Raw genomic sequence first — 13,983 nt, forward strand, 5'->3', positions numbered from 1 at the left:
TATGCTGGAGCTTGGCCTTTGCTTTTAGGGTGAAGGAGTGATTCGGTAGCGTGCAGAGAAGCGTGTCTGAAATGGAAATGCACTCAAGGTTTGGGTGAGCCTCGAGCAGCCTGAGCCCGAACCCGTGAAACTGCTGCGGTTTTCCCGGCAGTGCACAGCCTGCGCTCCCCACACACCGTGCGTTAAGGCTGGGGAGTGAGAGGAAAAATAAGCTAAAAGAATAAAACTCCGTTATTCTTTTTTTTTAAGCATTTAGTATGGTGAAGATGGAACACGCCGGCCACGTGGCGACAGCGAAACAACTCCACTGCCGCAGCAAGGCGCGCCAGGCGGGACAGACAGACCGAGGGCGGCCCACAAGCCTGCGGCCCGCCCCCCTTACCCGGCCCGGCACCGCCTGCGCCGCTCTCAGCAGCCCGCCGGTGCCAGCGCGGCGGCTCCCTGCAGGCGGCGCTGTGCGGCTCTGCTCGCCGGCAGGGGGCGGGCTGGATGGCGGCTCCGCTCCGCCTGGGTCGCGCTGCACATCTGCTGGCTGCTGCTGCTACAGCTCGAGCCACAGCCCCGTGGCCGTTTCCGCGCATCTCTGCGTCTTCCTCGTCTTCCTCTTCTTCCCCTTCTTCTCGTCTCTCTCCGCCGCCGCCCGCCATGCAGGCCTTCCAGTACCCCGAGGTGTACCGCGACGAGACCGCCGTGAGTAGGACACTCGCCGGGGCAGCCCGCCGGCGTGTGGCGGATGGCGTGTGGCGGCTGCCGGGCCCGGCCGCCGGACAGCCTCTTTCGGCAGCCCCTCCGTACTGCGGTGGTCCGCCTCGGCGGAGGGGTGTTAGTGCTTTCTCCGCTTTCGGGGCTTTGTTCGGCCTCGGCCGTTAAAACCGTAGCGCGCTCTCTTCAAAGGGTGTGGGGCTTTTAGCGTCCGTGGGCCGCGGCGGCTGCCGGGCGCTGAGTAAAAGCAGGATTCTTGCCGCTCGTGCCGGTGCCTGCCCGACAGCCCGAGACAGGCTGACGGGCCGGAAGCCGGGCCGGGGGCACAGGGTAGCAGTGGGAGCGGGATTCGCGGCTGCCGGGCCGGCATGCAGATCCCGCCGCTTCAGTACGGCTGGGCTGATCAAGGAAGTCCAGGCCTCAACGAGGGCTGTAGTTGCGTGCAGGGGGACAGGTAGTCTGTTTGTAAATGATGGCCCATCTGCGAAATAGTTCCATCTCCTTGTGATCTGTAGTAACTTGATGCGCAAGGATTATGGTTGAAGTTTGGCTGAAATGCGTTCACTTGTCTTTGCCTTCTGCAAAGGGTTGAGTACAGGAATTATTTACAGAACTAACATTACTTTTAAACCAAAATGTTTGCCAACATGAGCCTACACTGGAAAAACCTGAAGTATTTGCTTTCATAGTTGACTGAAAGGCTGAACTATGCAATTCCTAACGGCAGGTGTTTGGTCTTACTTTGTACATTGGAGGAAGGAAGTAGATAAATTCAACCATGTGGGTTAGTTAGCCTTTTGTGTTTTGTTAGTTTTTTGTTTGTTTGTTTTTAGTTTATGTATGTACTTCACTCACATGTTTGTGAGTAGCGATAGTAGGCAGGGCATATTTTGGGTGCATCCAGTAATCAGGTTTTGTGATTTGACTTGGACACTGAATTTGGAGGAGGTTTGGGGTTTTTTGGGGGGGTGGGTTTTTTTGTCGTTTTGTGGTTTGTTTTTATTCTTATTACTTTATTAGTCTTATCTTGTACAAGGAATTTATATTCATGTTGTGTATTTCGCTGGTGCTCTGTGTGTTTTCTGAGGACAAGTCTGTTGCCTCGATGCCATCAAAGGATGGTAATAGTAGCAACTCGTGTGCTAGCAAGGTGTTGCTTTTCTCTTCCTTTGCTTCTTAGCACTATCTGCTTTTATGAAATTCCAAAATACCCTTCATCTCAATGGCTGTCATTCCTTGATGAATAGCATCTGTGCATATCTTTTTTTAAAGTACTGTCTTTTATAAATTCAGGTGTTGGATTATCATGGCTGTAAAATAAGCGACCCATACTGCTGGCTTGAAGATCCTGACAGTGAACAGACAAAGGTAACCTTTCTTTGTATGGGAGTAGCTGTCTCAACATGGTTCTCTTTTATAGACTAGGTGCATGGGTACTCTGTTTTTCAAGGACCTGCCAAGGCTTTTTGGAGCCAACAGCAATGCCATTATTTTGTACCTTTGTGTTAGTGGGAGAAGGACTAAACCACTTGGTATAACCTAGATAACAGAATCTGGAAAACTTAAGGCCTTGTTTTGGCCTTGGACTCATTTTTCTTGGACAATATGAATGCTCAAGATGGTGTCATCACACTGAAGGGAAACTCTCTGATTTTAGAATGCTTTATCCACTGTCCTAAGTGCATCTAAATTTGTCATAATAAATAATAAATGCCATAATTGCCATAATAAAAAAGGGTAGAAAGAAAACTCCTTTGGCTTGCTTTCTTTGTACAGTGACAGTGTATGAATCTTTTATTTTCTTATCCCTTTTTAAAAAACAAACCCATTTTCCTCCTGAAGTTAGGCTTTATTAGTGTCTCTTATTGCAGATGTTGCAGTGTTTTTCAGCCTGCAGTCTGGTGTAGCTAGCCTGTGCTGCTGGAACTGGTCTCTTGCTGAGAGATAATCCTGAGAAAGAACAAGTGTGATGGTGAGCCAGTTCCTCTGATAGTCAAGGCACAGGGTATTGCAGGGGTGATGGCCAGAAAGTGGTAGGTGACAGTGTGGAAGGGGTTTCCTCTGTAATGGCTAATAACTTTGTGATAACTGTAGTTCCAGATCTAAACCACTTGTGTATATCTAGTATGTGTTACAGTGTCAGAAAGATGATGGAGGGCAGGATCTATGTTTAAAAATATTCTGCAGGGTGGCTTTCCATTAGTGAGATTCCTTCTAGATTCTCTCATCTATGTGCTTACATAATACATCTTGATGAACTAAAGGTTGGTCAAATAGAACTTACTGTCTGTACAGTTAGGATCCAGTTGCCTTCTTACAAATCTATCAGCATATATAAAGACTTGTGAATTAAGAAGGTCCATCTGAGAACAGGGTTTATTGAAAAACTCTGGCACTGACATTAACATTTGTCGTGGTTTAAGCCCAGCTAGTAACTCAAAACCATGCAGCCGCTCGCTGACTCCCTCACTTCTTTCTCCCACTGCCCCCTGTTTCTGAAGGGATGGGGAGGAGAATTGAAAGCATGTAACTCCCACGGGTTGAGATAAGAACAGTCCAGTAACTAGGATATAACACAAAACCACTACTGCTATCACCAATAATAATGATTATAAGGGAAATAACAAGGGGAGAGAATACAACCACTCACCACCCGCCGACCGATACTCAGCCCTATCTGAGCAGCGATCTAGCCCTTCCAGGTAACTGCCCCCAGTTTATATACTGGGCATGATGTGCTGTGGTATGGAATACCCCTTTGGCTAGTCTGGGTCAGGTGTCCTGTCTCTGCTTCCTCCCGGCTTCCCCTCCTCCCTGGCAGAGCATGAGACTCAGAAAGTCCTTGGTCAGAGTAAACATTACTGAGCAGCAACTAAAATCATCAGTGTTATCAGCACTGTTCCCAGGCTGAAAGTCAAAACCACAGCACCACACCAGCTACTAAGAAGGAGAAAAATGACTGCTACTTCTGAATCCGGGACAGTATCCACCCCTTATTCCATACCCTTCACATCATGCTCAGATCCCACATTTTTCAATATACCATCACTCGTCTCATATATACATATATATATACATACACAGAGAGTGAGAGATATCATTCCTTAGTGCATGGACCAATCCCTGTAAAGCTGCTGAGTTCGTCTGGTCCGTGATGTAGGGCTCCATCTGTTGTAACAGTCTTTCAGAGCAGGAGAGAGAGTATGATATAATCAGTCTGCCAGGTTTCCCCGTATTTGTACTTCAGCCATTGTCCTCCATACCGAAGAGGCTTTAACTGCTTCTTAACTGCTTTAACCGCTTGCTTAATTGCAGCACGTTTCACAGTCTTGAATAACCTGGGCAATAATGTCCATTGTTAAATCCACCCCTCGATTATGAGCCCATCTATATGTTGCATCTCTGCCCTGATGGCCTGAAGTGTCATGGGCCCACCAGGCCAAAAATAATTCACCCTTACGTTGCCAGTCTAAGTCCATCTGAGCCACTTCGATCTTAGCAGCGCTATCTACTTGTTGGTTGTTCTGGTGTTCCTCAGTGGCCTGACTCTTGGATACATGAGTGTCTACATGGTGTACCTTCACCACCAAGTTCTGCACGTGGGCAGCGATACCTTGCCACAGTGCAGCGGCCCACATAGGTTAACCTCTGCGTTGTCAATTGCTCTGCTTCCATTGCTGCAACCACCCCCACAGGGCATTTGCCACCATCCCTGAGTCAGTATAGAAATGAAGTACTGGCTTCTTTTCTCATTCAGCAATGTCCAAGGCCAGCTGGATGGCATTCACCTGAGCAAACTGACTCGATTCACCCTCTCCTTCAGCAGTTTCTGCAACTTGTCGTCAGGGACTCCATACAGCTGCCTTCCATCTCCGACGCTTCCAAAGCACTGGAGGGGCCCACTGGCCTAGATACTTGCCCATACTGTCCCACACACCCTGCCACTCATGGCCATCCAGTCCTGGAGAAAATTTCTTGGTTCTCCTATATCGTCATCTAACCCTAGGCAAGACCCAAACCCGACTCTGCTTAACTTTCTAGATCAGACGAAATGGTCATGGGTGAAACACACTCTGTATGTGTGCCAACATGGTGATCCCCATCACAATCAGCAGGCAGGTCTCAAGGGTACCCAAAGGCCATGCAGAACCTTCAGAACTCTCAAATGATGCTGTAAATAGACTGATGGGGTAGCTGGGAGCGTAAGGGAATGTCTCCTTTATAGGTTGACCACCCAAGGAGGAAAATAAAGACGTGTAATTGCTAAACACTTCCATTATATACCTCCCAGAGTATAGAGGTTGTGACCACACTGGGAATGCAAACCAGAGCAGTTTAATGATCAATGAGTCCATTGTATTACAAGTCATTACATAAAGTACAGCGAAACAAGAACCTTAGCCCAGGCCCCCCAGCCGATAAACACTAAAACAGCAAATACTGGCTGTAAGTAAGGTACGACATGCTGAAACTCTGAGATCAAGAGCAACAACTTTGAGAGCCAATAAATCAGCATTGTGACAAGTGACTATTAATCCGTAACAATAAATACTTATCACAAATACGATTAGACGCATTCCAGTCAGATCTGTTGTTACCTCAACCTTTGATGCCTCACATTGGGCACCACAAAGAACTGTCGTGGTTTAAGCCCAGCCGGTAACTCAGAACCATGCAGCCGCTCGCTCACTCCCCCCTTGCTTCTTCTCCCCTGCTTCCAGAGGGATGGGGAGGAGAATCAAAAGCATGTAAATCCCATGGGTTGAGATAAGAACAGTCCAGTACCTAAGGTATAACACAAAACCACTGCTGCTACCACCAATAATAATAATTATAAGGGAAGTAACAAGGGGAGAGAATACAACCACTCACCACCCGCCGACCGATACCCAGCCTGACCTGAGCAGTGTTCTAACCCTTCCAGGTAACTGCCCCCAGTTTATATACAGGGCATGATGTGCTGTGGTATGGAATACCCCTTTGGCTAGTCTGGGTCAGGTGTCCTGTCTCTGCTTCCTCCCAGCTTCCCCTCCTCCCTGGCAGAGCATGAGACTCAGAAAGTCCTTGGTCAGAGTAAACATTACTGAGCAGCAACTAAAATCATCAGTGTTATCAGCACTGTTCCCAGGCTGAAAGTCAAAACCACAGCACTACACCAGCTACTAAGAAGGGGAAAAATGACTGCTACTGCTGAACCGAGGACAACATTGAAAATTAGATATTTGGAAAGTTGGGACTATTTTGATTTTTTGATTTTGGCATCCTTAAGGAACAATACACATACAATAGTTTGTGCCAGATTCAGAGGGAAGTATGTGTGGGGAGATATGGTTATGTCTTTCTTTCATAGAGGCCTTACAAATATATATTAAAGTTGTTTACAGGATCCGATGGAAGAGTTAGGATTGAGAAAATGTCAAGACCTGACGGTGTTTAATTCTTTCACGACACATTGTGAACAGGTTGGGTGAGAACAGTTGGAGAAGGGTGAATCTCATTCTCCAGAGGTTGTAGTTTATATAGGAAGCAAAATAAGGAATGGAGGATTATAACATCTTCCTAAAAATGCAGCAGTCGAGACACAAGTTGTCATATTGATGGGATGAAAATAGTTAAATCTTACTTGCCTACACTAAAAACACATGCCTTGGCAGAATTTTGCAGTGCAGTAGTAGTATGATATGAAGAGTAGAAGGAGTTCTTGTGTATGTCATATTTTTCTAAAATTCCAGGAGTTAATGAACAAAGGGAAATAAAGTATTTTGCTTTTGTACCTCTTTTCATAGAATAGGCAAAAAAAAAATAAAATCTTGAAGTCCTAAATTCCTTTCATCTGCTTTATTTTCCACGTCTTTGTGCTCTGCAGCAGAGGTTGCTGATGGCCACTCTTGCTAACTTTTCTTAATAGTTTTATCTTCCAAGTTCTTGAGATAGTTTGCAGAACTCTTGCAGAATAGCCATTCTGCACATACCAGATCAAAGAATAACCAGACGCTGGTATAGAGGCAGTTGAATGACTGTGCAGTCTTCACAGAGAATTTGGAGCATCCTTTGTAGGCTTTTCAAGCCTTCATGTCACTAACCTTGAGACCTGTGTCCTTCCCATTCTTCCTCCAAGTCGCTTTCTTTCTTTATGCAGTCCGTAATGTCCTAAACCTCCATTTATTTTGGAGAAAAGTCAAAATATCCTGTGTAAGTTTCCAACAATAGGCTACCTTTAATTTTCTTTGTGTTAAGTACAGAACTAGAAGAGGAATTCCTTGGTCATTCATGCTTACTTGTAGTTAAAGAGCCCATATTTGGTTCCAGTTTACAACATGCTTGCTTGTTTGATTTGAGTACGTGTAACACTGAAAATTCTGGTTCATACCAAAAATGGAGACTGAATGTCATTCATCTACTAAGTTAGAAATCTTTTTGTGCATGCAAACAACCAAAATTACTTGAATGTGTGCTGTTGATTAGATACACAGAAATGTTGTAATTCTGCTTTTCTAGATGTAGCAGAAATAGTTATGTCAAGCATAGGTGTGGTCACAGAAAATAAATGGGTAGGCCTTTGTTTCTGTGTTGATAGATTTGGTGAAACATCAATTTTACTATTTCTTGAAACATGAAGAAAGAGGCAAAGGCAAGTGAGGCTGTTTTTAACTCTAGAATTTTCATGGTAGTTTCACCTGATGCCCACTGTAGGGTTAACAGGGCTGTGATGAAAAGAAATTACCCGCAACAGCTATGAGCATAAAGAATAGTGCTTTTTGCTTCTGTGGCTAGTCCAAATGATCTTGTGGGCTGTGATAGTTAGCAGCTTACAAACAAGTGAACATAGAAGGGTAGGGTTGATGGGGTTTTTTGGTAGTTGGCGTAGTCAGGTATTTTTGCAGTGAGAGTACCTGATCCACTGTAGTTTGCAGGTTTCCATTAAGTCAGGTAGTTTTGTGGTTTCTCTCTGTCCTCATTCCCCTTCTTGCACTAACAGGAATGCTTCTGTCCCTCTGTTGCATGGGTATAGCAAGGTGATGTTCTGGGAAAGAAGCCTTTGGTGGATTATTTTTTTATTGACGCATATGTTTAATCTATGTCACCCCAAGGCCACATGATAGTTGGATCTAAGGTGGTTCAGGAATGGGATCTTTCCTGCCTACAGCCTTCTTTTAATTAGGTGAAAGCCAAATAGGTCTAAAATTTTTTCAGCCGGGTCACTAAGATGGTTGTATTTCATATATAGTGTATATATAATCTGCTACAAAAAGGAGATTATTGAAATCTGCAGGTGGCTAAGCAAAACTGTTTCTTGTCAGATGCTCAGTCTTACTGCTGATTAAGCTCATCAAGCCACATCCTTATGTCTTTTGGAAAAGCGGTTGTTCAAGAAGTATGTTCTTTCATGTTCATGATCTACATGCTTTTTTTCCCCTCTGTATGCTTGGCTGGAATAGTCATGTGCAGCAGTAGGCAAACAAAACTCCTTTCTCCAGATACATAAATAAAAACTGAGCCCCTGGTCAGATGGGAAATCGGTCCTACCTCACGTTGGAGAGAGGAAATGGAGAATGTGGGGTCATGCTTTGCTACTATTTGGCATTGACCTTCAAGATAGACTGAGGAATTATCCCCAGCATAGTTGAAAAGTTGTATTACACTGGTAAAACACTTTTGATGACAACATAGGCCACAGCTGCAAATGTACACTTTTACTGTGGTCTTGGGTTTGACTTGGAGGGACTTTTCAACTTCTTGGTTTGTTTTTACACTTTGTGTGAAATAAGCAATTTTTTAGACTGTAGCGAAGTATTTCACTTAGACCCTTATTCTGACCTTTCTTCTGCTAGCAAATTCTGTCCTGGTTCAATGCTTACGATCAATCAAGAGATGTAGATTTCTACAGGTAAAATAAGAATATTTCTGTATAGGCTTATGAAGATATACAGTAGCCTGGGTGGCATCTGTTTAGCTCAGCATGGTGGATGGAGTTGATTACTCTGAAAGTTTCTGCTGACATCTATTCCTGTAGAGCAATATTTCATTTATGTATTGCTTTTTGAACGTAAGTACAACCTTGTGCTCAAATGTGTAAGAACAACAGAGTTCCCAGACTGGGCTGGATTCTTCTCGGTGGAACTCTTTCAAAAACCTGTAATTCCTACCTCCTTTTTCAGATAGCAGTGTCATTCCCTTTTACAAATAGCCTTTGAAACTTTGGTGCATACTAAGGGGAAAGGGGAAAACTATATTAAGTTTCTGTAGAAGCAGAATTACTACTGATTCAGCTGTGAGTGCAGTAGTTAGTATGTAAGCATGCTGTTGTGCATTCTTACCATGTTTGTAAAGAAAAGTTTGTGTCTCCTCTTTGAATGAAATGAAAGTAATGAGAGCAGATGTGCTAAGATGTGGCTGTATAGTTAAAAGTGAGTAACGCACAGTTCCAGTATGCCCTTGCAGCAGTGTTACTGTTTCGATTGCGCTGTTGATGTATGAAAGAGATGTATACCAGTTTCCGTCCAGTAAACACAACTGGAAAGTGCTTTTGCCCATTCAGTGCAATGGATGGTTTTATACATGTTTTTTTAAGACATCTTTGCTCTGAAAATGTCACAGCAATTTGAGTAATTTATTTGTGTATCATGTGCTGTCTAGATTTTTGTGTATGTGGTCTTTAAAATCTACATTTCCATTTAGAGAAAACAAACTCAGATACACATAATTCTTGGGTACATTTCAGTAAGTTCTTTCATCATCTGATTGTGGGGGGAGGGGTTGATGTGAAGGCTGCAGTAATTTTTTGCTTACCACTGGGATGTGCTGTGCTGCCATGCTGAGTGTTAAAGCTGTTTATGCCACTATGATCTTCAAAGGGAGAACAGAAGCAAAAATTTGCTTTTCTTTGGCAATGCGTTCACCTTTTCCCTTTTTCTTAAGGTATCATTTCCTGACTTGATTCTTGCTGATGCATAAAGTCTAATTTTGAATAAAGGTCCAAAAGTCATCATTGTTAGCCTTCTGAATCTGTTCATTTTCAGTGCTATAGTGCTTGCTTTCTTATGTCATCCTTGAGTGTTGACTTATGTGTAGCCAAACCATGTGTTGCCAAACTAATATGTTTCAGCACTTAGCCCAGTGCTCTTAAAGCATTACGAATTCTGCACTCACGTGTTTAAAGCTTGTCAGTTTCTGTATGCTTTGCTAGGCATGAACAAACACATCTCAGGTGGAGACTGACCATAATTAATGCACTTTCACCTTTACCTTTTGGCCTGACAAGCCTCTGAAAACACAGCTTGGCATGTAGTGCAGCTCTTGGCTATGTACTGCTGTGTCAGCAAGGCAAATGGGAAGGAGAGTGTCTCTCTAATTGCCCCATGTGCTCACTTCTCACCATGTGACATGTCTGTAAAATGCTGCTGAAAGGGTTTTATGTTGTATTCTTTCCTCTTTTCACCTGAAGAATTAGTAAATGAGTGAACATTCATAGCAACTGGTGAATGTGTGCCAGGCACTCTGTACAGCAGCTGGCTTTTCTGAAGAACTGTGAAAAAAAAGTTACGGAATATGGATTGTAGCCCTGCTGTTTCTGTGGGTCATGCCCTGCAGTGCGGTTCACTGTTGTCCTTTGTAGTTGTCCTGTGTTCATATGCTTGTTGTGTGACTGATTTATGACAGGTAGAAACAATAGCATCTTTCAGAGCAACTGGGAAAGAGACCTGTGTAAGCAAGAGATGAGTGGACAGCTTTTAAGACTGGAGGAAAGAGGCTGGGGTCCGAGAGTGATACTGCAACCATTATTGTGATATCTGGCAGTGGATCAACCACTTACGCTGTGTCCTGTCCTTCCTGCTCTATGTTAGAGACTGAAGAGCCTGCATGTCTGCTTCTTAGTAGCTGTGGTTGCCCTTAAGACACTTAGGTATTAATTTTATGTTAATGTACTGTGCTATAAATAGAAATGGTGGAACACCGAGTGCCATTTTTTGCTGTGCGTGCCATGGAAGTGGCAGCCTATACAAAAAGCTGGAGTAGTAATGGTTTTGGCCACTGTCCTTAAGTGTTTGTGACTGAGAGAAAGAAATGAGACTGCTCGAAGTTATCTGCTCCAAGATCAGGTACTCTTGCCTTTTGTAACTAAGAACTGATCTGTGGACAGTGCTTTGACCTTTCCAGGAAATACTGTCTGGAACTAATCCTCTGTGTTATGTTAATAGGATGAACAGATGGTGCACATGATGTTTTGTATCATCTTTCAGCCCTTTCTGACTCTTGAAATAGTAGTGCTGTCTGTGGGCAGAAGGGACTCTCTTCTTTATCAATTTCTTAAGCTATTGTAGAGTATTGGAGTGATGTGTATTTGTGATGAAGTAAGAGAAGATGGGAAAGATGGTATCTCAAGGGTATATACTGTAGCTTTTCTGTGCCATTTAGGTAAATATAAAGACAGGTTTTAAAAGCATGAGGCTTGGGTGTTTTTTGGGGTTTGTTTTTTTTTTAAGAGTAATGGCAGGAATCTGGGCTGTTTCGGGCCAGAACATTGGCTTCCTCAGTGCAGTGCCTCACCACCCTCACGGTAAAGAACTTCTTCCTTATATCCAATCTAAACTTCCCCTGTTTAAGTTTTAAGCCGTTACCCCTTTTCCTATCACTACAGTCCTTAATGAGGACTCCCTCCCCAGCATCCCATAATGTAAATGTATAAGAATCTTCAGGTGTAACACTCTGTACGACCTGTATGGGGGGAAGATGTCTGTGATGTATTGCTTTCCTGTGGGAAATATGTTTCTGCTTGAGTTCATGTCTCTTTTGGGGGATTGTTTTCTTTCAGGCATTTGTGGAGGCTCAGAACAAGCTTACAGTACCCTTTCTCGAGCAGTGTCCTGTCAGAGGACTGTTCAAAGAACGAATGACTGAACTCTACGATTATCCTAAGTACAGTTGCCACTTCAAGAAAGGAAAAAGGTATGTGAGGAATGTCTTTGTAGGTGATAATGAATATGAAGCAAGTCAAAAGCAACTACTAGTAGCAAAGCAAATTATAAATTGTATTAATTCCTTCATAGTTGGAAAGTAGGAAAAGTAAGCCATTGTTAATATATATGGTTGCATGATGCAGAACACAAGATGCTTGACTGTCTCCAGTTCCCAATCATATTATCTTCTTGGGGTTTTTTGTTGTCTTTTCTTTTCACAGGAAAATTTGTGAGTTTATCAAAACTCAGACAACTTTGTAGAATGACTTTTTTAAAAGTAAAACTTTTAGGAGTTCCTTTCAGGGTTTGTCACTGTCAGTATAGTTAAAGGCACCTCATGCTGAAAACAGCACAAGTCTGTCATGTGCACGTTGTTCTGAATATTCACTAAAACACTGCTCTTACTTTGGTTGTACTTTGAGCAGCTGGTAGGATTTTTGTTAAGTCATAGCCAGTGGGATTTTCTTGTGAAAAACTGATTCTGTACCTGAAGAGGATAGGGGAAGAATCATTTGGAGGACTTAAGGCAACTGATGCAAAAAGATCTGTCTTCTAAGAAATAAACAAACCTTCCTATATTCCAATATTTAGCCTACCTGTTTTAATGTTGTGGTTAGACAAAGAGATGGTGCTTCTGTGGCTTACTTGAGGTCTGGAGACTGCAGCTGCTACTCAATTTTGTGACCTCTTTGAGAAACACTAACAATATCCTAGAGGAAGGGAGTAAAAGGATTAAACTGCTGGTTAACTTTGTAACATCTAAATACTGTTTTAGCAGTTGAAAAAGAGATAGTGTTAAACAACTAGCCATTCTTAAATCATGTGAAACACAAATTGTCTTGTGTGGTATTTTCAATTTGTTTCATCTTTGTTGAGTGGGCACCCAGATGTACCAGGTATGTTTTCACTGTCATCCTTAGGAAAGAGCAGATGTCTCATTGCCTTAAGATTTCTGCACAGATATTGAGGAAAATCTGCTACTCTTTAGTTATCTGTCCTGTGCTGTGAGGAAGATGTGGGTACTTGTTACTAAGGGAGGAAAAGTCTGTACTGCGTGGTTTTTTGTGAAAGTACACTGTGATGAGTGAACCCAAGTTGATGTTGGTTTGTCACTGATGTAGCATAGCATGTCAGTGTGAGGTTTAAGCCCAGAAGCTATGGAGGTGTTTAGGGCAGTGCTGCATCCAGAGTAGGCCTTTCTGAGCAAGTCAGGCAAAGAATATTTTGTATGTGATGCTCATGCAAATGTAACTATGCTGAGTCAGATTCTGAAGCAGGCCTGGTCAGTGACTGCTTTGGATTCTTGGACCCATTCTCCATGTACAGTGCAAACATGCCTGCGTGTGGTTATCTTCAATGCTGTTGAAATCTGATGTTGCAGAAGTGTTCATGGCAGTGATGAATATAGTCTCCACTAGAGATAAGGTTTAATTTGATGCAACACACTGTTCTCCATGAAGAACATTTATACCAGGAGTTTAATGTGCTTTAGCTTATGACAGTTTACTTTGATTTTAATAGATGTTGTCTTAGGGATTTTTTTAGTGTTACTCTTGTTTATCGACACATGCTAAACTTAAATCACAGGGGTTTAAAAATCATGTGTTATGGTGTTTGAGGTGATCAAGAAAGATCTATCAAGTTAAGTAACAGTAAGGGGCAGGGAGAGAAACTGTTCTATTTGAAGAACTGTCTAAACTTCCTGTGACACTTAGAAATTCTTAAATTTAATTTCTCTAGTGTTCTGCTGAAGAATAGATGCTAAAGACAGTGTCTGAAATACTGTTTCGTAGAATCTGCAGAAGGGAAGAGTGCTCAGGGAGGTGATGTGTTTGTCACATTTTTTGACCTTTGCTTCCAAGCTTATTGCCCAGTATTTCAGAGGTGAAATATCCTAGAAAATGTATGGTCAGATGGGAAACTATGTATCTTCTACTTCTCTGAATCTTTCAATTTTGTCGCTTATTGAACATTATTGTTAGTATTTGAACATATTACTAGTTCAGATTGTTAGCCAGGCCTTTGTTGAGTATAGTTCCCCCTTCTGGGTTTACCAGGTTCCCACAATTGTATCCAAATATTGCACAGTCTCAGGGAATATGTAAACTTATGTGTAGGTTTGAACATTACTCCATAAATTTCCTTGTTCCTCCAGGTGAAGCTGCTGTTTTGATTTTTTAAGTCACGGGTTTGTGTAGTAAAACTTGGAAGTCCTATGAAAGAAGGAAAGTATAGTACGTATTAATTACATAGAGATATTTATTTCTTTGAGCTCTGTACTGTCTTACGATGTGAAGGGTATCCCTCACTAAAGAGAATTCTC

The 13,983-nt window shown here is 42.8% G+C and overlaps 1 protein-coding gene across 1 annotated transcript in view; it reads left to right on the top strand.

Moving 5' to 3' along the window:
* The first annotated feature begins 484 nt into the window (after window positions 1-484).
* PREP (prolyl endopeptidase) overlaps window positions 485-13,983 on the top strand; it is a 96,099-nt gene continuing 82,600 nt past the window's right edge. The window contains exons 1-3 of the mRNA XM_080614902.1: window positions 485-690; window positions 1,996-2,070; window positions 11,516-11,649. Of these exons, the coding sequence (XP_080471028.1) occupies window positions 490-690; window positions 1,996-2,070; window positions 11,516-11,649 (410 nt within the window). The 5' untranslated portion in view covers window positions 485-489. The remainder of the gene's footprint in view (window positions 691-1,995; window positions 2,071-11,515; window positions 11,650-13,983) is intronic.

The sequence above is a fragment of the Psittacula echo genome (genome assembly GCF_963264785.1).
Source record: "Psittacula echo genome assembly, chromosome: 4".
Lineage (NCBI taxonomy): Eukaryota > Metazoa > Chordata > Aves > Psittaciformes > Psittacidae > Psittacula > Psittacula echo.